The sequence below is a fragment of the Leiobunum rupestre genome, chromosome 2 (assembly GCF_980474605.1).
Source record: "Leiobunum rupestre chromosome 2, qqLeiRupe1.1.hap1, whole genome shotgun sequence".
Classification (NCBI taxonomy): Eukaryota; Metazoa; Arthropoda; class Arachnida; order Opiliones; family Sclerosomatidae; genus Leiobunum; species Leiobunum rupestre.
The window spans coordinates 66,436,465-66,462,132 of record NC_143385.1 but is presented as its reverse complement, the minus strand read 5'-3'; the positions used below and the strand labels follow the sequence as shown (position 1 = coordinate 66,462,132).

The 25,668-nt window shown below is 34.7% G+C and overlaps 2 protein-coding genes across 4 annotated transcripts in view; both read right to left on the bottom strand.

The window, feature by feature from the left end:
• whd (carnitine O-palmitoyltransferase whd) overlaps positions 1 to 9,517 on the bottom strand; it is a 36,397-nt gene extending 26,880 nt beyond the window's left edge. Inside the window, exons 1-2 of one of the 3 annotated variants that reach the window (XM_090166212.1) lie at positions 9,316 to 9,517; positions 8,257 to 8,450 (exon numbers count right to left, since the gene is read on the bottom strand). In XM_090166212.1, the coding sequence (XP_090022338.1) occupies positions 8,257 to 8,397 (141 nt within the window). In that variant the 5' untranslated portion in view covers positions 8,398 to 8,450; positions 9,316 to 9,517. Of the gene's footprint in view, positions 1 to 4,560; positions 4,825 to 8,256; positions 8,451 to 9,315 lie in introns of those variants that run through there. The other 2 variants (XM_090166211.1, XM_090166213.1) reach the window with 2 other exon arrangements.
• Positions 9,518 to 10,871: 1,354 nt separating this feature from the next.
• Positions 10,872 to 25,332, bottom strand: LOC149958814 (dicarboxylate carrier UCP2-like). The gene is made up of 7 exons (XM_090166204.1): positions 25,180 to 25,332; positions 16,934 to 17,180; positions 16,220 to 16,411; positions 13,192 to 13,429; positions 12,485 to 12,735; positions 12,178 to 12,410; positions 10,872 to 12,092 (listed from the first exon to the last, which is right to left on the bottom strand). The coding sequence occupies exons 3-7, from the start codon at positions 16,337 to 16,339 to the stop codon at positions 11,834 to 11,836; spliced, it is 1,101 nt and encodes a 366-aa protein (XP_090022330.1). The 5' UTR covers positions 16,340 to 16,411; positions 16,934 to 17,180; positions 25,180 to 25,332; the 3' UTR covers positions 10,872 to 11,833.
• Positions 25,333 to 25,668: the final 336 nt, after the last annotated feature.

Sequence of the window (25,668 nt, the reverse complement as noted above, 5' to 3'; positions counted from 1 at the left end):
ATATTTTAAAATTCCTTTCTAACAACACTTACAAGATATCCATTGTTAATGTTTTTCCGGTTTTCCCCGAATAGTTCTTTTTATAAAATAACCTTGGCCATCTTGTTGAAATGTTTTCTCTCCCACTAAAGAGTTTATGCGTTTATTATCTATGGTTTATGAACTCATTCTTAGGCATTGGCTGAACTATTCCAGGGCAACATTTCAACAAGTTGGGCAAGCGTAAAGACATTTTATAAAATCAACTGTTGTTACCGGTCACCGTAAAATGATTCATAATTCGAGTCGCTGCAGATAGCAGGGTTGCCACCAAATTTTGAGATTCGAATTCCCAGTTTTCCCTGACCATTTTAAGTGATTTTCCGTTACTTTTTAAAGCCAAAATTTTTATTTTACATTTCACTTTTATCAGAAGTTAATAAATTTGAATAAACTTAATATTTCAGTAAAAAGGTTATTGCGATGTTGAAAAAATAAGTAAAACTTTCAAGGAAATAAGTGATAATCGTGGAATTTGTCATAGATCTAGAGTAAAATTAACTTCAAAAAGGGCCAAGATAAAATTGAATTCCCTGACCTTTCCATGATTTTTTACAAAATATAAAAATTCCCTGACCTTTCCATGACTTTTACAAATTCTAAAAATTCCCTGACCTTTCCATGACTTTTTACAAATTCTAAAAATTCCCTGACCTTTCCATGACTTTTTACAAATTCTAAAAATTCCCTGACCTTTCCATGACTTTTTACAAATTCTAAAAATTCCCTGACCTTTCCATGACTTTTTACAAATTCTAAAAATTCCCTGACCTTTCCATGACTTTTTACAAATTCTAAAAATTCCCTGACCTTTCCATGACTTTTTACAAATTCTAAAAATTCCCTGACCTTTCCATGACTTTTTACAAATTCTAAAAATTCCCTGACCTTTCCATGACTTTTTACAAATTCTAAAAATTCCCTGACCTTTCCATGACTTTTTACAAATTCTAAAAATTCCCTGACCTTTCCATGACTTTTTACAAATTCTAAAAATTCCCTGACCTTTCCATGACTTTTTACAAATTCTAAAAATTCCCTGACCTTTCCATGACTTTTTACAAATTCTAAAAATTCCCTGACCTTTCCATGACTTTTTACAAATTCTAAAAATTCCCTGACCTTTCCATGACTTTTTACAAATTCTAAAAATTCCCTGACCTTTCCATGACTTTTTACAAATTCTAAAAATTCCCTGACCTTTCCATGACTTTTTACAAATTCTAAAAATTCCCTGACCTTTCCATGACTTTTACAAATTCTAAAAATTCCCTGACCTTTCCATGACTTTTTACAAATTCTAAAAATTCCCTGACCTTTCCATGACTTTTTACAAATTCTAAAAATTCCCTGACCTTTCCATGACTTTTTACAAATTCTAAAAATTCCCTGACCTTTCCATGACTTTTTACAAATTCTAAAAATTCCCTGACCTTTCCATGACTTTTTACAAATTCTAAAAATTCCCTGACCTTTCCATGACTTTTTACAAATTCTAAAAATTCCCCGACCTTTCCATGACTTTTTACAAATTCTAAAAATCCCCTGACTTTTTAGGTCCATTTTAAAATTCCCTGACTTTATCCTGACGTGTGGCAACACCGGATTAGTGAAGTTACTTAAATTGGCGCCATCTACAATATGTAACATAATTAAAATAAATGATAATCATAGAATTTGTCATAGATTTAGAGTATAATAAACTTCAAAAATTGCTGAGATAAAATTTAATCCCCTGACGTTTCCCTGATTTTTTACAAATTATTAAAATTCCCTGATTTTTAAGGACCATTTATAAATTCTCTGACTTTAAAATACTGTCGAGTAATATACTTTTCAATTAACTGCTTAAAAACAAATCCTAACAAAGACCAGGCTATAAGAAATAATTTGTTTAAACGAGCAATATTTAAAACTAGTCATTAAGTTTTCGACGCACCCATAATTAAGATGATTTTTTTAACGTTTAATAACAGGTTTCGGTGAAGGAATCTTGGAACATTGAAGTTGAAGAGTGAAAAAAATACAACAAGATAAGAATGTCGGTTTAATGGGTCATACTTTCCCCCGGAGGCTGCAGCATCACGAATTTCGCGAAATGGGACAAAGATTGTAATTCTTTACTTATTAATTATACCATATATTGACCAGTGGTTGTATACGGTGCATCAATCAAAAGTTTAAATTCCGTATAGGAAAAGTAGGATTTTTCTTCAATTTATAGGATTATAAGGACACGATTTGATTAAATAGGATAATACAAGTCTAAATTTTGTAGGGTTGTTAATTTTCCGGAAAAATAAAATGCGGAAAAATTTCCGCAAATCGGTAAAATAAAAAATTGAAACAAATTACTTTTTAAGGGTTTTTAAAAATGTCTAATATCAGTAAACATACTACAAAACATTAATTGTTAATCAGTTTAAACTTGTCTAGAGTTTTAGTTTTACTTTTAGATTCGATAAAATGAATATGCCGCTTTATTTAAATTTGAAAACCATATATTACAATAATCATGGAATTAAACCTTTTTTTATTTTTTCGGAAAAATACGGAAAATTTTCCGGAGAAAAGGCCTCGGTCATTTTAATTTAACGAGCGGGAAATTTTCCGCGTATATATCCGGTAATTAGGGCTGTGTGAGTAGTAATAATAATAATAATAATCAGCTAGGCTAATACCCTTGGCACCACCTTAGGCCCAAGTCATCAAGCGACTTATAATGCCTTTAAACAGGTGGCCGGGTTACAATGCGTAGGAGGGTGGTAACAAGCCCTTCATGCCACGCGAGCCAACAGCTCCCTACACTAACTATTACCCGTTACCGTTAACCTACACATGTTTTTACTCCAACATCGAGTACTCGAACCAGACCTCGAATGAGTAATTGGAGAATACTCGTCGATTACAGAGTACCCGATTACTCGAATAATCTGCTCTCTAAACTCGTCGAGTATTTGTTTTTTCTATCCTCGTTGCTTCAAAGTTCAAAGAGGGGTTTTTACAACTTGGCTTAGCAGACATCTAGGGGCGATTGGCAAACTATTTTTTGGTAAATCAACAAAATGAACTACTGACTGGAAGCCTTTTTTCTTTGTTATAAAGGTTTAATTATTAGAGTTGCAGCCACCCAAAACTCATTGCTAAATTCGCTTTTTCTTAAAACTCCAAAATGTTTAAAAACCCTTATCAGAGCTGTTGATAGGACATACTTTTTTAAGAATTAAATTAAAATTCGTTAATTAGGAACGGAACAGTTAGAACGGTTAGACTTTTAGTGCCTTAAACAGGTTGAACGGAAGCAATTGGCTATATTTCAATGATTTGAATATCTACCAAATATCACCGGAAATATATAGTTTATAGCAGAAGAATAATTTTTTACGACAAGTATTCCCCTAAGCCGTAAAAATGAAACTCGGATCTTCGCAAGATCCAGGCACTAGCAAGCTATTTTCCCGCCAAAATGCCAATGTATACACTGCATAAAGGCTTAATATGTACCACGAGTATTTAAATAAGAGACTGCGCAAGTTTTTATTTGAAACTATCTTTTGAAAAATCATGGGACAAGTTTCAAGCGAGTAACATTAGCAGTATGGGGCTATGGATACTTTTCTCTAATATATATATACTATATACTTCTGGTTATAAATATTTGGTCAATAAACGTTTTTGGATATTGACAATAGATATGATTTAAGATAATTAACTTTTCATATCGAATATGGACGAAGTTTAATGACAGTACAACAGAATTTTATAATTAAAATCCCTAAAGTCAAAGATCAAATACGTTATTGATAAATGTATGTTTGATAGCAAAATCTACTTTGGTTTTTTAGTGATAACCATTGTTTAGTTTAAGTCTTAAAGGGTTGCCACAATATTTGAAAATTCAAATGTGATTACTTTTAGATTTTCTGATTTTATTAAACCCAAAATTTGACAATTTTTAACTTTACGTTTTACTTTATCATAAGTTGATGAATTTACCGATATTTTAGTATAAATATTTCTTAGAATTCAAAAAAAAATTATAGAAATTAATAAAAATTCCCTGACTTTTCAACAAATTGTACATATATTGAAATCAATTTAAAATATCTCTTTTGTACAATTAGAAGTTCGATTTAAAACCACTATGATCGTTGCAATTTCTTAATATTCCTCGACTTTCGGGGTATTTTCAAATTGGTTTTATATAATTATCTAAAAACTTGTAGAGGTCAACGGTAATAGTGAGTGTAGGGAGCTGTTGGCTCGCGTGGCATGAAGGGCTTGCCACCACCCTCCTACGCATTGTAACCCGGCCACCAGTTTAAGGCATTAAAAAGTCGCAGCCTGTTTAAGGCTCATTTCCCAAATGAAATGACACCTTTACAATTTTTTCTAAACCTTTGACCTTTGACAACCCTAGTCGATAATTCCATTCATAATTGACCGAAATTTAATATTAACATATCTGAAATTTAACGAAATAAAGGATATTCCAAAATAAATAAACGAACAAAAGCTTACCCAAAAATCATCAGGATGTTTTTCACCGATACAATAATACGATCGTTTCATAGTTAAAACCCGAAAATAATTTCGTTATAAAAACGAATATTTAAAAAGAAAAATATTTTTATAAAAACAAAAATTTAAAACCGATAAAACTAAAAATTGGTTAAGCCGAAATAGCCTCGACCAACAAGAGACTTTTAAAAGCAAACTGCGGGACTACAGAGCCGCCACCATTTCAAGTGAGATCGGGAATGAAAATGAAGTTTTCCTTCTAAAAACTTTCCACGCGTTGAATGGAGTGAAAGTAGCAAACAATATATTCTTTGCAAGTGCGAAGGGTCACAAAAGGGGTCCAGTGGAAACAGGCGAGGGGGTGGAACGGGGGTCCAGATACTAACAGGAAAAATAGGTCCGAAAAAACGCCAGCCAGCCAGTTGGGGAGGTCCTAGAACTGACCTACTTAGCCAATAAAGATTAGTTTTTTTTTCCCCAAAATTTTTAAGATAGTCACCTTCCGATTTTTTTTTAAGATGTTTTGTCTAGTCAGGATATTGGGGGGGGATATCAACGAGGAAAAATAAGCATTATTATCGTTATCTCGAACATGCATTCCAATAAATGTAAATAGTTTGTCAGTTTACGAATTTCTGAATTATGATTAGGGGAAATGCTTTTCCAGATTTTTAGAAATCTGTAGCGCCAGCGCTTATTTATTGAGGAAATATCCGACCACAAAATTCTAGGGATTTATGAAGACTTAAATTCGGTTTCATTAAAAATGTGTTTATTTAAACTAGTTTTGATCAAGAATGTGTCAATTTAAACTAGTTTTGATTAAGAATGTGTCAATTTAAACTAGTTTTGATTAAGAATGTGTCAATTTAAACTAGTTTTGATTAAGAATGTGTCAATCTAGTTTTGATTAAGAATGTGTCAATTTTAACTAGTTTTGATTAAGAATGTGTCAATTTTAAACTAGTTTTGATTAAGAATGTGTCAATTTAAACTAGTTTTGATTAAGAATGTGTCAATTTAAACTAGTTTTGATTAAGAATGTGTCAATTTAAACTAGTTTTGATTAAGAATGTGTCAATTTAAACTCGTTTAGGTTACAAATGTGTTTATTTATACTTGTTTTGATTAAAAATGTGTTTATTTATACTTGTTTTGGTTACAAATGTGTTTATTTATACTTGTTTTGGTTACAAATGTATTTATTTATACTTGTTTTGGTTAAAAATATGTTTATTTAAATATTTTAAAGGTTATGTTTGATAATATTTCAAAGGTGATGTTTGATAATATTTTAAAGGCGATGTTTCATAATATTTCAAAGGCGATGTTTGATAATATTTTAAAGGCGAGGTTTGAAAATATTTTAAAGGCGAGGTTTGAAAATATTTTAAAGGCGAGGTTTGAAAATATTTTAAAGGCGAGGTTTGAAAATATTTCCAAGGCGAGGTTTGAAAATATTTCCAAGGCGAGGTTGGAAAATATTTCCAAGGCGAGGTTGGAAAATATCTCAAAGGCGAGGTTGGAAAATATCTCAAAGGCGAGGTTGGAAAATATCTCAAAGGCGAGGTTTGAAAATATCTCAAAGGCGAGGTTTGAAAATATCTCAAAGGCGAGGTTTGAAAATATCTCAAAGGCGAGGTTTGAAAATATCTCAAAGGCGAGGTTTGAAAATATCTCAAAGGCGAGGTTTGAAAATATCTCAAAGGCGAGGTTTGAAAATATCTCAAAGGCGAGGTTTGAAAATATCTCAAAGGCGAGGTTTGAAAATATCTCAAAGGCGAGGTTTGAAAATATCTCAAAGGCGAGGTTTGAAAATATTTTAAAGGAGAGGTTTGAAAATATTTTAAAGGAGAGGTTTGAAAATATTTTAAAGGAGAGGTTTGAAAATATTTTAAAGGAGAGGTTTGAAAATATCTCAAAGGCGAGGTTTGAAAATATCTCAAAGGCGAGGTTTGAAAATATCTCAAAGGCGAGGTTTGAAAATATCTCAAAGGCGAGGTTTGAAAATATCTCAAAGGCGAGGTTTGAAAATATTTTAAAGGAGAGGTTTGAAAATAATTTTAAAGGCGAGGTTTGAAAATATTTCAAAGGTGATGTTTGAAAATGTTTTAAAGGGATTCTTGGGTGGGTTTATTGTTAAGAATGCCCACCCCTAAAAAATTTTCAAAATGTCCAAAATCATAAGTCTATAATTATAAGTGTGTCAATGAATTGAAATAATGACTGATAGCTATGTTTGGTGTGACGTACGATTGACGTCATAGCCGACAAGATAAGCGCCTCTAGCGAGATAAATAGTTAAATACTATAAACATTAAAAAACAACAAAAATTATAACACTTCGGTCTACACCCGGCAAGCGCTCACTATCACGACGAGGGCAAAGATCAATAGTTAGGTCAAATAATTATAAACTTATGGTTAAATGTATCAAAATCTGTATTCCCAAAAAAATTAAATAAAAAAATCAATTAGAAAAATAAACAAGGAAAGAAAATAAATGAATTTCCTCAACATAAACAAAAATACGATTTTAACAATACCACTTGTTTTATTAAACTAACAAAGCACCAAGTTTCCTCGAAATCACGGTCCCGAAGTGGTAAATAATGGATAATGGTAAATAACGTTATGCTTAAATACGGGAAACGTTGTAAATAATATATAATTTCCATGAATTATTTACAGTATTTAAAACTTAAACCTACATTCATGGAGATAAAACCTTTTAAGATTTAGAACAGACTCGTAAAGTATTAAAATAACGTTTAAAATCTTCTAAACTTGACGTAATTGGTATACAGCTCTGAAAATTTATATGCACGTGCCTTGAACTATACTGTCGGCTACCTAATTTATATTATTGGTGGATCTTATAGTTAATTTTGCGCGTTAAAATACGCCGCCATGTTAGGGCATAAAAGCGAGTAAATAAGCCTGTTTTACCTCACCGTGTAAAGGTACTGTCACGCTCAAAAACGAAATTTTGAAATCGGTCAATTCCGAAATCTTCGAGCACGTGGTCAGATGCGCCACGTGGTCTTTCGGATTCAGCGCGCGCTATCGGAAAAATACGTCTACGAAGCGAGTGGCGCCATCCGTCATCCACTTTCGGAACTACGAATTTCCACACTCACGCCTATTATTACCGCCTTTGTATATAACATTACGTAGAGGTAACGCGAGACGTTACGCATGAGGTACACACCGACAAAAAACTGGTTCTTTAGTAATAATACAGCAAACCTTTTATATACACCCATTTTTATATCTTTAAAGGATGATTATATTCACGGCGATGTAACCATTCCGTGAAATTTAATTTCTAAATTAATATGCGTTTAGCATATCTGAGAAAAATAATCGTGATTTAACACTATATGAACAATAGGATAAGGTGTTAACCTGCAGGATATGACATAATTGTAACTATCAAAAGGATATATTTATAAGAAAAATCCCAACAAACAGGATATTTTTGTGAGAAATAAAAAGTTAAATTAAGTTATTTTTAAAATTTACCACATTTCTATAAGGAAAACTGGTTCAAAACATAATGTTTTATTAGATCACTAAAATATTCAAATGAAGGACCACCTGTATTTATGAAACGGAGCTTTTTTACTACGTCATTTGATGACAATAAGTTTTAAGCCAAAGACTAAACGATATAATTTTAAGAAAATGACTCACCAAGAACCTAATAAAACGTTTATGCCAAGAACGAACTCCACTTTGCCAGACTATATGAAGAACTTCACGATCGTAGTCCAAAGTGACACCTTCGTGAGTAATTTGAAAACTGAAAGCGACTGCTGAATGGGCTTCCGCCATTGTTGCTTAATTTTGCCAACGCTAATGCAGTTTGAAAAACGTAATTTCAGTACCTATAAAACAAAGAAATGAAATTTGAATAATATAAATTACGACAAAAAATTTCATTTTTACGGGTGAAAAGACCAGGAAAGATATGTTGGAAGCTTTCCAAGGTTGTGTAATGACGATGGAAACTAGCTCAGCCTGTTGAGGAATCTCTTTAAATTAAATCTGAAGGTTCTAATCCTTCTTTATAACTTAATTTCTTTTATCAATTTGAACTTCTCCCTATTTAGCAACCGCAGAGAGTCATACAATGCTATCTTGGAATAGTAACTTCAGCGATAATGTTAAACACACCTTCCTCTGAGTTTTCCCAAAATGCGTTCCAACTTGATAAGGCTATCACTTATTAGGTTCAAAGTATAAAAAACTAGGAGAAATTATGCGATAAAGATATTAATTCGCTTCGTATGAAAAAATAACCCCACGCAATGCTCTGCAGTCTTTATATAGGACAAATTCAATTATTGTAGTGTTCCTTGACAAATTAACATATGTTACGTTAACTGGGGAAATTGTAACTCGCACCTAGTTTTTCCACTTACAATCTTCTGTACTCATTAAATACAAGGTCAATGTTAATCACATTATTATGAATGAAATGAAATAAATCTTACGTGTAACTGAGTGAACCCTCTCTACAGGAAATGATTCCAATATTCAATTATCTATAAGATCTAACGTACACGCGAGGCACCACTAAAGCACATTTTTTTCCTTATCATCTAACTCTTAACATAATATAGCAAAGCCAATTTAAAGTATAATTTCGCAATTGACCGCATCATGTTTGATATTTATAAGAACCTAGGCTTAGGTCTCTGACACTTTAATGACAAAATAACGAGATTGACAAGAAAAACGGGTATTTACCTTTATTGTAAACCAAGAAAAGTATCGATTTACGAAAATTATAACACGATTTTGCTGATATAAATGTGTTTTTACAATAAAAGAAACTAAAAAACGCGTTAAAAATTATACCATCCGTAATAAACTGTAAATATTTACTTCCAGATTTCTAGTTCTTCTACATGCGGTAGACTATTATATAGCTACAAAAACGAGCAAAAGGCTGACGATTTCGCGTTCTACAAAACGAGCTGGCTCCAACTGGATTCCCCCAACGCCTGCAGCGATCCTGGCGGTTAGTGAGAGGGAATTTCAAACAATTTCAAGGATTTCTATATTAAAGATTAAATTCCTGTGTAAATAAATCGAGTCGTTTCCTTGAAATAATAATTTAAGAAAAGGATTTACCACGTCAAATTGTAGTCAAAATCGAGCTAAAATCGTAATAAGGAAAACCTTTATGAGTACTCTTTAATAGTTTTCATAATAGTATTTAAGCAGATTAAGCGAAAGTAAATTGAGAAAAACTCATCTACATAGCAACATTATAACATAATTATTCATTAGTATGCCGTGAAAAGAAAACATTAATTATGTAAAACGCGTCATCAGCTTATAAGTGGGAAAATCTGCAGAATAGGCGCTAAAATAAAACAGCTTCAAGGAAATTGCCAAGAAGTAATATCACCGAGAGCCACAACCTGCCAGTTCAAATAATGAAAACTTTTCACCTGTAAACAACGCGTACTGTTTTTGTAAAGCCTAAAAAGTGGTTAAAAGTTTTCGTTATTTCAACCACTCAACAATCACTATTAACATGAATTTATTCATTCTAGAATGAATAAATTCATGCTATAAACAGTAATTTGCAGGTCCTAGTTCTCGGAAATATTACTTGAATATGTTTTATTGAAGCGTCTATTTCTAAATGGCTTTGACATTTTAGCTAGTCCATGGTTAGTGTTGGTTTCTCAATATCACATTTAATGTAAAAATCTTCCTTTTACTAATTATATGTTCCTTGGGATTCTTTGAGAAACACAGTCTCAATGGTTTGATTAACTACTGAAATTTTATACAGATGTCAACTTATGAGGGATTATGTTATATATGATAGCGGCAAAGGGGGGCTGTATAGGTGTGACGTTTAGGAATACGAAAAGTGCTTAACTTCATCGCCTTGAATTCACGTGGCTCGCCAAAACCGGTTGTTGATGCTTAAATATTCCAGGAAACGCGACGTGTTTCTCATGCGCGACTTAGAAAGCCAACGACCAATGAAACCCTTTAACAGTGGGTTGTGGCTTTAGGGGTGTGTCTGATGATGAGATATGGCCCAGCAGGCTGACCTAAAGACAAAGAACTATTCACTAAAGTCGAATGGCCCATTCAAACATTCATCCACTTATCAAATTCGAACAACATGTACCAAATACGAGTTAGTCAAAAATCCAAAGATGGAAAATTCGCTAGAAACAAAAGTGCCATCTCTCGGAGAAAGAGATAACGCAGGAAAAAATTCCCAAAGATGTCGCTCTAAACGTAAAAAAAATTAACGAAATTCAAACAGGTCAAAGTCGTATTTTCACGATTTTTATTGAATAAAAAATAAATTATCTTCGTTTTCGAAGTCCTTATTTACAGACTTTTTAAGTCAAAAGAAATGTTTGGAGATAATATGGTTTAGTTTTATTCAAAAGATTATTTAGAATCTCGAACAAAAAACATACACCTTATTTGAAAGAAAATGTTTACTTGCAGGAATAAATATATTTTTTAATAAATGTGGTAACAGCCATCAAGTACCCCGCTAAATAAAGCGTCTTATAACTTTCCCGGAAACAATCACGGTAAGGCACGCCCACTTTTATAAATATATACCAATCGCACTTTAGTGTCCATGGTGGTTTTATTTAAAAAATGGCTTTCATTTGCAGTTTTCGCCATTTAAAAAAAAAAGTTTGCTTTCGCACTTAACACCAATTATGGCAATTCACGTTTTCATTGACTTTCGATTCCTATGATGTCATCCACATGTGCATTGATTGTTGCATTACGATTGTAATTTCTACTTGCGGTTCGGATACATTGTGAACCGTTTAATAGTTTCTTAGTTTCGTAAGAGTAATTGCGTTAAATAATAATACCCACCACATAAAATACAAATATTGAGAGTTTAACATAAAATACCCCTTTACAAATAGTTACAAAACATATTTTAAGCTTTGGGTTAAAAGAAACTGCAACTAAAACTAATGGGATCTAATTTGCTATTAAAACTGAATTGTATGTGTATAACATTTACTTCTAAGCGGATATTAATGTAGTTATTCTATGGATACTTCTAAACAGAATTAACTCTAGTTACGTCAGAAAATTTAGATCAACATGGAGATTTAAATTAGGCTCATGCTTAACTATGATTTGTAATAGGTTAAATATTTAACTAAATTGAGTGTTATTATTTAAACCATAAACCCGGCTATGTAGTAATTGGATTATAAGTTTGAAATCTGTTAATATTATCATCAGCCTTGGTTTAGGCGTCATCGAACAGATTAAACTGCTCCTGGCTGACCAAACGATTATCGGCCAAAACGACGCGTCCATTCAGAGACGGTTCGAAATGACGAGCCATCACTGTCGGTGGCAACATGTAATTCGGGGTCAGCAAGGGAACCAATTCGGGAGTGGAAGGAGCCTTGGTCGAGACATTGGAGAATAAGATCTTGAATTGTTCGAAGGTTATGAACATAAATATGTTCCAGGTGCCCAGTCTGATGTATGAAGGCATGAAACTGTACAAAGAACAAAAATTTGTAAGTAAACCCAAACAGAAAACATGATAGATAATTAACGCCAAAGAATGAAAGTAACTCTTACCCTTTGTAAAAAGCTCTGGCACCCCCTTCGCGAAACATCTTCACAGCGCAGTCCAAAGCACCAGTATATTGTCCTGGAGTGGAATTCATGAAACGTGTCTTAACGACATCTACCGGCGAGGCAACCACTGTGGCGCAGAAACCAGCGGCAAAAGCCGAAACGAAATGGCACGGCATGGCGTCTTTCATCATGTTACGTTTCAAAAGGAATTCTTTCACGGTATCATAGCACACCTTTAATGTCGAAAAAACCAAATCAGAAAACCGTTCTTTTCAAAGCCAAAAGATTACCACCAAAAGTGTCTTACCAACTCGGCGGCGTTGACTATTCCGTTACGGGCGATGTTGGGAAAGGTGCCTTTCCACAAGCCCTTGACGCCTTCTTCCCGACCAATCATCTTGTAGGCTTGGATCGAGCCACTGTAGCGTTTAAAACCACCATTCATGCCTTGAGCTTGCATACGAACTTTAACTACGTCAGTTGGTTGGGCGCAGATAACGGCCATGCCACCAGTAGTAACTCCGGCCAAGATACGAATGAAGACTGAATCATTGCGTCCTGTTTTAGGATAAAAATTAATTTAATCAAGTTGTTCTATGCTAGATTCAGGGTTAGCAAAAATCCGGCTTTTCCATCGAAAAATGCAGTATGGTTTTTTAACCGGTTTCAACCAGAAGTTGAAAAAGGTTATTTCAGGCCCTGATAAGATATTTTTCCGCTATGTGTTTAGCAGACGACACAAAAGTGGCTTATTTTCCTATTCAGTTACGTTACGATAGAATACTTGTAACTTTGATTAAGATTTTAGTTAAGTTTTTCAATAACTCTTGTGAGTATTAAAATTAGAGTTAATTTTTTATATTAACAATTGAAATAACCAATTCGATTATTTTCAATTTTTATTCTTTAATAATTTATTTATAAAAAACTGTTTCAACCACAGAACTAACTGGTCTGGCTGATTCTCGCCAACCCCGATTTACCATCAACAAAATTTCGAATTAAATTAACTACCTTTCAAGGTGTCAGAGTACATTTGCTTGATGTTGTCATAGAGCCCAATACGGACTGAAGCAAAACACATTTGACGTTGAAGTCCGGCACCCAGTCCGTTGTACAAACTCTTACGGCCTTCTTGCTTGGCCATGGTCATGATGGTGCCAACCAGTCCCCGATAACGTTGGGAAGCCTGCGAATCGCGCAAGACGATACTGGTGGCCGTTTTCATGACCTTGGCACCCTCACCTTGTACCTATGGAATCAAAGAAATATATTTAATTGATATTTGCAAACGTCCACAACAAATACAATAAATTATTAAATATTAAGTATGCTGGTATATAATTTATAAAGAACGGTAGATATTTTAAAACTCATCATCGTATATTTTGTATAGAGTAGTGGCACTCCGTAGCTTTGACCATGGTCGCCATTTTGGTCGCGATTTTTTATCTATAGGAAAAAGCATGGGTGTCGTGACGTGACGTCACACTGCCATTACTCTATATTCGTCGGCTTTCGATTTTTCGTAACACCATAAGTCTATTAATTTGTTCCATAAGTGTGTGAGTTTGTCTAAAATAAGAACTACTAGGCCATGTTCCGTGACTCCAAAAAAAAATACTCAACTTAAGACAAGGTTGCCAAACGTCAGGGAATTTTAAAATGGGCCTAAAAAGTTAGGGAAAGTTCAGATAATTTTGAGAATTGGTAAAAATTCAGTGAAACGTCAGGGAATTCAATTTTATCTTGGCACTTTTTGAAGGTAATTTTAGTCTAGATCTATGACAAATTCTATGATTATCATTTATTTCCTTGAAAGTTTGGCTAATTTTTTCAACATTCCAATAACCTTTTTACTGAAATATAAGTCATTTAAATTTATTAACTTCTGATAAAAGTCAGGTAAAATCTCTTAAAATGGGCATTAGGTACAGTGACTGTACCTAATGACGTCATTTTGGAGGGGTTTGGCTATTTCCGGCTTTGCTCGTGCCCTAATTGAGGTTGGGCATTAATGTTCACTGCATATTGATTTCGTGAGGGTATTCTTTCAGAGAAGCTCTCATTCGGCTCTCTACCTAAAATAGAAATAAAATGGCTGCCAAGAGAAAACGGCCAGAAACTTTTGATCGGGACTGTACATTAATAAATTCTGGGTATTATCAAAAATTACGTTGCACGTATATTTTCAGATGAAATTTAAATTATTTAAAATGATTAACGTCATTAGACCTGGCTGCCCTACAATTGTAATTCAGAGGAGTGCCTAATTCAAGGAAATAAGTGTAGCAGCACATTAAAAAATAATTATTTCGTCATTCTTCGTAATAAGTTATTACATTAAAACGGCATAGCTACTTGGAATGTAAATTATCAGACGTATACCTATGCAATTGGGCAAATTTCCAAAAGCTTCCATTAAAACAAACTTTGACACACCAGGAATTCCCCGGGAGTTTGGTCGAACTTTAGAACTGTTTTTCTTGTAATATCAAAGGGGGTGTGTGAAGAAAGCAAGGGGTCTACACTTTATGCGTTTTAAGTTAGCCAATCGCAAACATTTGTGATAACTAATCTAAAAACATCCTTGGGTATTTGACCCCATCGCGAGTCCGGACCCACTCAACCTAAATTATTTTTATCAGCCTGATAAGAGTGTATTTTATTTTTAACCCTTAGGAATATCCTCCATGATTTATCGATTGTTTTTTTTGTCGACGTCAATTAGGTTAGATCTAAATCACCTGGAATTATAAATTGGGGTGCACTTTGCTCTTTAGTAACCACTCAACGGTAAGAAGTTTTGTAAGAACCACCGTGATAATGTGGCTAACAAAAGGTGTACGACACAGGGGCTGATGACGTCAAAGCCACTTTAATTATTAGCAGCTAGCGTCGTCACGCGCTAAAAGAAGTCCACTTATATTAAGGTGGCGCTGTCAACAAGCCATAATTTTCTTTACTCCTCCACCTATTTCTACATAACTCAACCTTGAAAGTTTGTCGCGAGGGCGTGAAAAACGTGACTAAACGTTGCAGTGCTTCCACATTTTCATTGGTAAAATTTTATTTAATAATCTAATTTTTCAAATAACAGGGTTGCCAAAAAATTGAGATTCAAATTTCCTGACCATTTTAAGAGATTTTCCCTGACTTAATTTTTATTTTATATTTTACTTTTATCAGAAGTTAATAAATTTTAATGAACTTATAATTATTGCAATGTTGAAAAAATTAGCCAAACTTTCGAGGAAATAAATGATAACCATAGGATTTGTCATAGATCTAGAGTAAAATTACCTTAAAAAGGCGCCAAGATAAAATTTAATTCCCTGACTCTTTACAAATTCTTAAAATTCTGACAGTTCCCTGACTTTTTAGGCCCATTCTTAAATTCCCTGACTTTTCCCTGACGTGTGGCAACCCTGAATAAAATATCTTAGCGTTCATGTATCAATATTATTTTACATTAAACTAATAGCTTTTTCCATTTTACTGTTCTCGAACTCTCTAGCTGGCTCTGGAGCAACATTTTATGTTCCATTGGTGTGCTCGGATCTGCTCCGATCAAGTTTAACGTGTTCCATTTGCCGCTCTCGGGTGCTCCGAGATCGCCCAAAACCGATCTGCCGATTTCGAAAGATCAACGGATTGAGATCGGAGCAAATTTTTGCGTAAAAATGGCCGACCAAGACGCGAAAATTCAAATTACTATCAAACGCAAAACCACAAAGCGCGCGAATATGCTAATGGTATGTTCCATTTTCGGTTTTACTCTAGTTGATTGGGACGAGATCTATGACGTCAAAGACAGACTGAGCGAATCTCGGGCAATCAAATGGAAAATACTGATTAACTAGGCTTAGTTAGTCACAGAAAAAGAAACAAGATGACGTAATAAGCAACCAATGAAATTGGGAACCATTGCTAAATTTAGTCGCTCGAAAATCAAAGTTCTACTTTTTTTAACATAGATGGCGCCACATGTATATACCCTTCAACTAAAAGTTTTAAAAAATAAAATGAATATCTCTCTCACCTGCAGCCGCACTTTGGCCACGTCAAGAGGGAACGTGATGATGTCAGCGACGCAAGCCGCCGTTCCAGCGCTAACGATTTTTACCGAGAGTGTGCAATTCTTTCCACTTTGGCCTACCATTTTTGCGTTTATTAGTTATAGATTGGACAAACGATTGATTAGAAGGACAAAATAATGGTGCAAAGGCTGGACCTGGAAAGAAAATACCAAAACAATAAATTCGGGGTGAAAATTTTGTAGGAAAAATAGGAATTTTAGAGGCGGATAGGAAATAAAATAGGCGAATTATAGGAAAATGTACCAAACTAAATAGGCGAATTAAAGGAAAATATACCAAACTAAATAGGCGAATTAAAGGAAAATATACTGAACTAAATAGGCGTATTATAGAAAAATATACCAAACTAAATAGGCAAATTATTGGAAACTAAACTAAGTAGGCATATTATAGGAAAATATAGTACACTAAATAGGAAAAATAAGGTAATAGGCCTTTCTATAAAATAAGCTACGCTTGCTGAACTGGTTTTTATGTAGCTCCTTCGTCATGAAACACGTAGAAGTTCAGTTCAGTTTAGTTTAGTTTATGCTTAATAACAGGGTGCCTCGTCTAATTTACTCTTATGTCCATGGCTTTTCTCTCAGCTTAAAGTTGAAAGAAATGCTTGCCTTTTTCGATATAAAAGTTGGTGGTAGTTATAAAAATGAACTTACTGTTAGGATGATTAAGATCCTAAAATCTGGCGGCCATGTATTTGAAATCAGGCACGGCCGAATTATTATTGTTATAGTAAAAATGAACTGCTACTAGTCGAACTGAAAGATTGACTAAGGGTTCCATAGGTGAATATGGAAACACTGGAGGACTTATTCCACTTGACCGGGTGATAGTCCCCTGGTCGAAAGGTAATGATTCCTGACTTGTAGCTTGAAGGCCTTAATTTCATAATACTATTCGATTCTGAAAAAGAAAATTAAAATTAGTTGAAATACTTTCGATTTATGATTTGAAGAGTACACACAAAACCAAGCATTCATTTAACACAATTTTATGAGGATCTAAGAAGCAACTTTCGCCGCTAGTGGCAATAAATAATTCAAGCAGACGACGCGTGATTTTCGTTTTAAAAACGCGTCTCAAGACCATTGAGTTGGGAATATTAATCTAGAAGTCCAATCAAAACGTCGGATTTCAGTATTTCGCGAAACAAGTTTAAAAAAAAAAAGAATACTGCCGTCTGCTCCCAAATGACGAGGAAATTTTATCATTCTACCCGTGGCGCCGTCTATCTCTCAATGGTTCGTTCAAATAAGACGCGTTTTCGGGCAAAAAGATTTTTTTCAAAAATAATGGATGGCGCCACGGGTCATATGATAACGTTTTATCGTCATTTTAGTGGAGACGGCACATTCGTAATTTTCAAAAACTTGTTTCGCTAGGAGCAGATTTGATTGGATCTCTAGATTAATATTCCCAACTCAATGCTCAGGACCAAGGTTGGTAAAATTGAGACTAGAAAAGGGGGTTTTGGTTTACGTGTCGTCTTATTCTAGGTCTGCTACTCAGTCTTCTACTGTAGTACATGACGTCACTGGGTTCGGAAAATGCTAGCCATCTCAAAGTTCCAGGTGACGTCACTTGGTTCGGACAATAGCATTTTTATTCGTACATGAGACCCCCTTGTCTCAAGACTACCAAAGTAACCAAAGAAATAATAAGATGAAAACAAGAATGTATTTATTTACTTATACTCAGGGAGAATGAATATGTCGAGATTATTTTTAGCGTGAGGGGGTTAGGGCCTCGACGTGTCTGTCGATAGTCTCGACATAATATTCATTCTCCCTGAGTATAAATAAATACATTCTTGGTGAAAACTATTCGCCAAAAAAAATTATCGAACTGTTTGTTCTAGTGTTGTAAGTCGGAAAAATTTCAGTGGAAAATTTCCCGCTCAGAAAATTTTCAGGAAAATGACCGTGGCCTTTTTTTTTCCGAAAAAAAAATAAAAAAGTTTTCATTCCATGATTAGTCTAATACATTGTTTGCAAATTTAAATAAAGCGGCATTTTAATCTAATTTTTTCGAAACTGAAAGTAAAACTAAACCTCTAGACTAGTTTAAACTGATTAGCAATGTAACACTATTAATGTTTCGTAGTATGTTTACTGATATTAGACATTTAATATCGATAAAAAGTTTAAAACATTAAAAACCCCTGAAAAGTAAATTATGTTTCAATTTTTTATTTTTCCGATTTGCGGAAAATGTTCTGGATATTTTTCCGCATTTTATTTTTCCGGAAAATTAACAACACTAGTTTGTTCTAACGCAAACTATTCGCTCGCGTGAAGATTTTTCATTCTTAGCGGTTTAAAAGACGAAAAGATAAAATTAAATTTCAATTTATCGCCATGACTACACTGAAGAACGTGGTGCCATCTTATAACGACATAGGAGGCTAAAATATACTTTTTGGAACGAATTAAAATTTCCCGCCAAGAATGAGAGCGAAAACAGTGACCTTGACTAATTTCTCTTTTAGGAAGAGCGCATTCGGCGAGTGGCGAAAGAGTGAAGATTTCTATCGATTTCAATGTAGTTCAACTCTCACTTTTGAGATTAAATCGTAGAAATAATAAATATGAATATTATAAATGTGACACTTCCTATTCTTCACATGCAACAGTTTTACTGAGAGATATTCGCAAAACAGACTACATTACGGGCTTCGTCGCCAATTAGCGTCCGCTTGCTAACGCGTCACACGTAGCCTTCTTGTGATGACGTCACTCCGTTACTAGTTCTCAGTAAATTATTCCCCAAAGTGACAAACTTATAGAATAATATTATAGACTTATGTCAATACTAATCCCTAATCAAAAGTATATGTGGAAATTACTATTAACTAATCCCAAATAGGTGTTTCCATCAAATAATACAAAAAAATGAGCATTATATGTTTTCTCTGCGTACTTTATTATATTGTACTTTATTGGCACGCGCGTTTCGCACGTGGACTTCGAATTCAAAAATCTTCGTCTTCAAGAACTATAGCTAGTGGCGTAGAAAAAACATTTACACGCGACCTCCCGTATTTTATAGAAACACCTATCAGAAACCAAAAATAATAAAACAAATTTAATTAAATTAAAATTAAATTTCATAAACCATACGCGTAGAAATAAGTTAATACTAATCAAAACTAAACTCCTGATGTAATACTATTAAAAGTATGTAGTTAGGAAAAACACTCATAGATGTCGCTCCAAACAAACAAAACGGGCGGGTAGTAAATCGTTTAAAAATTCATGGAGTCGGTAGACAGAATAAATTAATACCAATTCTTGCAAGTAAAATAGCCAATTTCAATAAAATATATATAAAATTAGCCGTTCTTTGACGTCTTAAATAATTTAAAACGCAACAAACGTACTTGAACAAAGAATGTAAAATGTTTCAGTTATTTTTTACCAAGGTTTTCTTGGCGTAATTTTGAGATTTAATGTTGTAACCAAGGTTACTAAGTTTTTTAGCTTTAAAAAAAACTTGAACTTGGCAACAAGCAAGAAAACCCAACAAAACCCTCGAAATATTTCTAAGCCTTTCAAGTTTGAGACGATAAACCAAGCATTAACTTCTCAACCATCCCCCCTTCAAGGATAAAATGGTTTAACCCATCGTCCCCATGACAACGAGACGAGAGAGCGGCACGTGAGCTCTTAACGACAGATAAGAGGATTTTATTAAGGTAACCTGACAATTAAGCGAAAGCCTACCAAGTAGAAACCCCGAAGCTAACTAAAATTACCAGCTAATAATAGGCTCTATAAATAGGAAAACTGAACACCAGCAGAGAACTTTGCCCCCCTAGCGGGGAGGATCGGCAACTAAAACCGAATATATAAATGTCAACCTAGAAAATAATGACCACTAACTATGGAAAAAGTAATATTTAATAGATTATATAACCAAGTTTTACAATTGCATATCAAAATAATATTTATAGTGAAAATGATTTTGATCGTAAAAACAGATATTTGTTTAATTTCGTGGAACAAAAATGAACTATAGTTCGGTGTAGGATACGACGTTAATATTTAAACAAATATAATAAAGTGGTGCCTCTGGCTTGAGGAAACAGCAACTCCGGTCGAAACTGGTTCTAGGAGTCAAAACAGACTAAGATCAGGTTTCCATCAGACTCGAAATTGGGATTTTGATGGACCCAATTTTTTTCCACAAAGGAAATAATTGTAGACGAAACAGCGAACGGGTTGAATTGAGATATCGTCGTAGACGAAATGGCGCCTTACGTAATATCGGGAGAATTACGCAATACCGTCCGAAACCGACGCGCAGGGAAAATTTATAAAAAGCAGTCGCCATTTTTAACCGCGAATATCCGGTTGAAAACGCGTAACCTAAAATCAGTCTAATCCGAAATTATGAAGACTGCTTTAAAATCATATTACATAGTGTTTATACTAAGCTGTAACAGTAGTTCAGTATTTTTTTGTTGAGTCATTGGGCAAATTTTAAGAAATAGCATGGCAACCCTGTTGCGAATTAAAAACAGGGTTGCCACGCAATTTCTTTGTTATCAATCGACTGGTTAGACGCGTTATTTCACATTCTGATTTCTATTTGACAGTTGGAATTACCCAAAATAGATAAAACCCACGCAACGGTCAAACACGAGGCGCCATAAAACAGTCAATTGTGATCGATAAACACCGAAGCCAAAGGAACAAAGGAATCAGCCGTAAAGTACGAAATTTTAAAAACGCGATTTCCCAAGAGTACTTAGAAAATGGCTAAATAGCATGCAAACACGAAAGGGCTCAATAAAAACAACAGATACCAGATTTCCCCATCACAATACTTAAATTTTAGCCCATGTAAAAATGTACGCAGTCAGTCTGTCCGTCTGTGAACGGTTATATTTAAAACGCCCTCAAACCATCAGAAACTATGACGTGTTTTTCACGTTTAACGCACGTGATATGTTTCTTTTTCCTTAAATGAAGACGACCGTATATAATTTGAAGCTTTTGTCGCGTTTCAAATTATAGTGTTTGTAGAAGCCAATGGTACGTCAATCCGCTGGAAATTTTCCGCGTTTGCGTACGCAATTTCATACAGGCCAGTAAGTTGCATAGAGTTACGCACCGAGATAATTTATACGTAACCTGATGTTTTTCTAGTGACGCGTTATTGACTGATGGTGTGTAATCAGAAGTAAATAATAATACACTTTTCAAAGAAGTATGCCGCTTCCTAAAAATTGTACATCGATTACAGGCATTTGAAACTGAGAACAGCCGTTCGTATTACTAAATCTGTAACCAGTTAGGTAATCACTGTAGTACAGACAAAGCTACAGGCTTACACACCAGTTACGGAGTTCCGCGGAACGATACACCGAATCAAGACTCAAAATATACCGCGTGTATTAATCCGCCTAGCGACGTTAAATCTAATTACTACATTACCTAGGGTTGTTTTTCTTAAAATACCCTTTTTTTCCCGATGTAAGTTTCAGAAAGTCTCTATTTGACGTATTATACCCCGTACTATTTTTTTTTTCGTTAAAGCAACTGTCCGCTCTATCATTGCCACCTGCGTTATGATAAGGCCGTTGTTATTAGAGATGGCAATGAATCTATCAGATTCTTCGAAAAAACTAGTGGTGTGCGAGTACTCGGACTCGGACTCGGAATACGTAATTTTATTACTCGCACGGGTACCCGATTCCCACGAAAAGGGTACATAATTACTCGAAGCGGACTCGAGTAAATAGATAATTTGAAAATTACCCGGCGAGTCTAATATTACTCGGCGAGTCCATTATTATTGGGCAAGATTATTTAAACAGGGGTAAATAAATTTCAGACGAATTGGCCACGATAACTTAGGACTCGAATTGAACTCGATAAAAATTTGGACTCGTTAAAAACATTCCGGACTCGTATTGGACTCGAAAGCTTTAAACCTAATTCTTTAGGACTCGAGGACTCGATCAAGTCCTTAATATTTGGGACTCGAGGACTCGCGAGTCCAAGTTTCTGAGACTCGAGACTCGACTCGAATTTCAAAAAACAGGACTCGCACACCCTTAGAAAAAACGACTATAATGGAGAGCGTGGTGCCACCTATTAATGGCAAGGAAACTAAAATTCAAAATAGCGAAACAATAATGTCGTAAGAGAATCATTGTTGAGTTGGGTGAAAACTCGGAACTACGCCTTCTGCGTTGAGTTTGCAAGCTCTCCCCACACTAGTTTAAGGGGTTTTCTCCCGAGATGTTCGGTTTCCCCCTCCATAAGGGTAACGTTAATAGTTAGTGTAGGGAGCTGTCGGCTGGTGTGGCTTGAAGGGCTTGCCACCACCCTCCTACGCATTGTAACCCGGCCACCTGAATTCATGACTTCAAAAGTAGCTGATTATTGTTCATTAGACAACTAATACTCTACTTGATGGACTTAAACCTAAATTATATATCCCATATAAATTTTATTGTTAAAAATTACAATAATTTAAGTTATCGTCAAATTTTCAAATGGGCCAATCAACGCGAGGGATACTTTTACGGCCCACCTTTCGGGTGAAAATGTTTCTTAAGCATCTTGTTTTGATTTCGACGAGTATATGGACAATTATCTCCTAAGAGGAATATTATATACTTCTGATAACAAGTACCCGTTGGGTAATTGGGTGTATGAAATCGTATGATAGTGGGAAGCACAGGTCCAGGCGTAACAGGTGGGGAAATTAAGTGGTGGGTAGCGGTATTAAGTGGTATACACACAACTACCCTAATCTAACTATGATATCTACGTATCTATACCTATAAGACAAGCGCCCCCCCCCCCCCTTCCTTCCTTCCTTTGGTTCGCCATTGAAACCTAAATGGGTAGCGGCTTAAGCACACGGTATTATTTTTCCTCATCTTTATTCGTAAATTTGACTATATAAATAATGGTACTTTCGTATTCGTATAATTTTTGCATCGTTTGCTTATATTTTAATAAGATTATTTAAGAAAAAACGTTCTTATGACTTTTTAATTAGTCTGTGTACGGCCAACTTGGATCTCGGGCTATCGAAGTTGGCCGTGGTCTGTAGCAGACGCTAGATCATAGGCGCTACCTCGGAGAAGCTAGCGCCGTTACGCCATCTCGACTCGTTTCGGTCGCGAATAAAATAATTTCTTCTCAACTGAAAAATGGTGGAAAACCTACTAATAATAAAAAATAAACAATAGAATTCCAAATTGGCTAAATATAAACCGATCTGAACTACAGAGATCTATATAAAGTTCAATGTGACCTGCTCTAACACAAGGTTCGCAAAGGTTAAGGGAAATTCAGGCAATTTAAAAATAGGCCTGAAATGTTAAGAAAATTTAAAGGTTTGTAAATATTGCCATAATATTTTTTAGTTTAATAGTTTTTAGTCAATTTCATGCATAACAGTAAAATATAAAACTTTAATTGTTTTAATTTTGGCCCTAAAAAAATCAGGGAAAATCCCGAAAAAATTCTTCAGGGAATTGGTATCTGTAAATATTAAGGCAACCCTGTAACATTACGTTGAAATTGCGTTATTCAACATCGAGGAAAAGGTAAAATTTAGAGCTTGGAACACACCCTGAACCGAGCTAAGTAATTAAGCCGTTAATGTCATTTACCCAGAACAGAGACCTTAGTCCTGGTCCACGTCCAAAAGCTAGTTTTTTTCCCCGTTAAAGACGTCATTAAATTAAGATTCTATTTCTAATCGTAGTTTTTGGGGTTTACTTAGAAAGATAATTACGCGAAGAAAACGCCTTAAAACTTGGGAAAATGACGTTTCCTGGATTCTGGTAATTATTTACTAATTAACTATAATCTCAGAAAAGAGATAGTTTTAGGCCCTCAGAACTATCAAAAATATTAATTTTAATCTATCATTGACGTATTTCACGAACGATTTGCGTAGGGTGAATCAAGCTATTAAATTAATGAAAAATTACTATTTAAAAATTACAATTTCAAATAATAAAATACCATTAGGTTAATTTTTTAATATTTAAATCATTTCGTTAATATTTATCGAAATTAAGTAAATTTCAAAATAAATTTTTTAACAGACGACACTTTCTACGTATTTCGTAGCCTCGTAAGACGCAAAAAAAAATCAGCTGGTGATCTTTAACGAAATCAAAAACCATCTTTTTATTTAAAACATCAATTGGGTAATTTTCATATTCCCAAGTTAGCGAAATTAGGAATAATATGAGTGACGTCAAAGAGTTGAAATGTTTAGAAGTATTCTCGGAAAGTTTGACATTTTGATAACAGCCAAGTCACGCGTCATTCAAAGTACGGCGTAAATTATAAGAAATACCCAACCTAGCCCCAACGGTAGAAATGGACCTGGTTTTCCCCAGACGCCCCTAAACAGTCGATGACAAGGATAGGAAAAGCCTGGTTGCTATGGCACAAACATTGACCCCCCCCCCCCCCTTTATCCATACATTTCCGCGCCTGAAAGGGAAAGGACCGCGACGAAAGCACCTGTACAGGATATTACACACTACCCCTTTGCCTCTAAAAATAACTGTCTTTTTCGCCTCCCATTTCTACAGCCTCAAATAAGCCCCACAATAATTATATTTTGCTTCAATTTTAACGTGATAGTATACAGGCAAAAACGACGCAAAAAGTAACATAATTCCGACGAAACCCAACATTCAATCATTCACTACGTTCTACACAAAATGACTTTAAAACACAGCACGCAAAATCGGCCAAAAACCAAAATTTAAGAACAAACTACGACTAAACTTAATACTACAGCCATAAATTTAATAATAATTAATAATCAAATAGTTATTAATTATTATAATAATTGAAAAACACGGAAACAAAAACCCCAACACGTTACAAAATGAACGAAAAGTAGAGCGACTTACCGTGCCCGCTAGAAATACAATGGTAACTTTACCACTGGAGAGCGGCGGAGCTTCGCTGGTCCTTATATAGATGTCGCCACCAATAGCGTGCGTTTTTGGCGGAGGCGCGTCTATTCCCGCCAATGAGACACACGATCAAGGCAGTGACGTTATTTTTCGGCCCTCCGTTTCTCTACCTTCCCTCCCCGGGTAGATATCGGCGTTCCTCGACGGACCAAGGCACGGAAGAGCTAAAATAATTATAAAGGATTCAAAGTTTTTTCCCAGAGAGATGGCGAAAACGTGAGAGTTGCGTAATTATTCGAATTAAGCCTTATGAGTTATGACGTTTTCTCTGGTCTGGCGCGCTTTGTGACACGGCCATTGTGTTGAAAGGGATTAAACGATTATTGAAGACTATTATTCTTTGGGGGGTGTTTATAGACGCCCTTTGAAATGTGGCGTTTTATATATATACCGAAGACTTGGCAGTTCTATAGGCGCTTAAAT

Excerpts from the sequence above, each read along its gene's own strand:
- LOC149958814 (XM_090166204.1), bottom strand. The coding sequence starts at position 16,339 with ATGGTAGGCCAAAGTGGAAAGAATTGCACACTCTCGGTAAAAATCGTT. Across the intron at positions 13,430-16,219 it reads TGGCCAAAGTGCGGCTGCAG|GTACAAGGTGAGGGTGCCAA; the intron begins GTGAGAGAGATA and ends TTGATTCCATAG. Across the intron at positions 12,093-12,177 it reads GCCAGAGCTTTTTACAAAGG|TTTCATGCCTTCATACATCA; the intron begins GTAAGAGTTACT and ends TTCTTTGTACAG.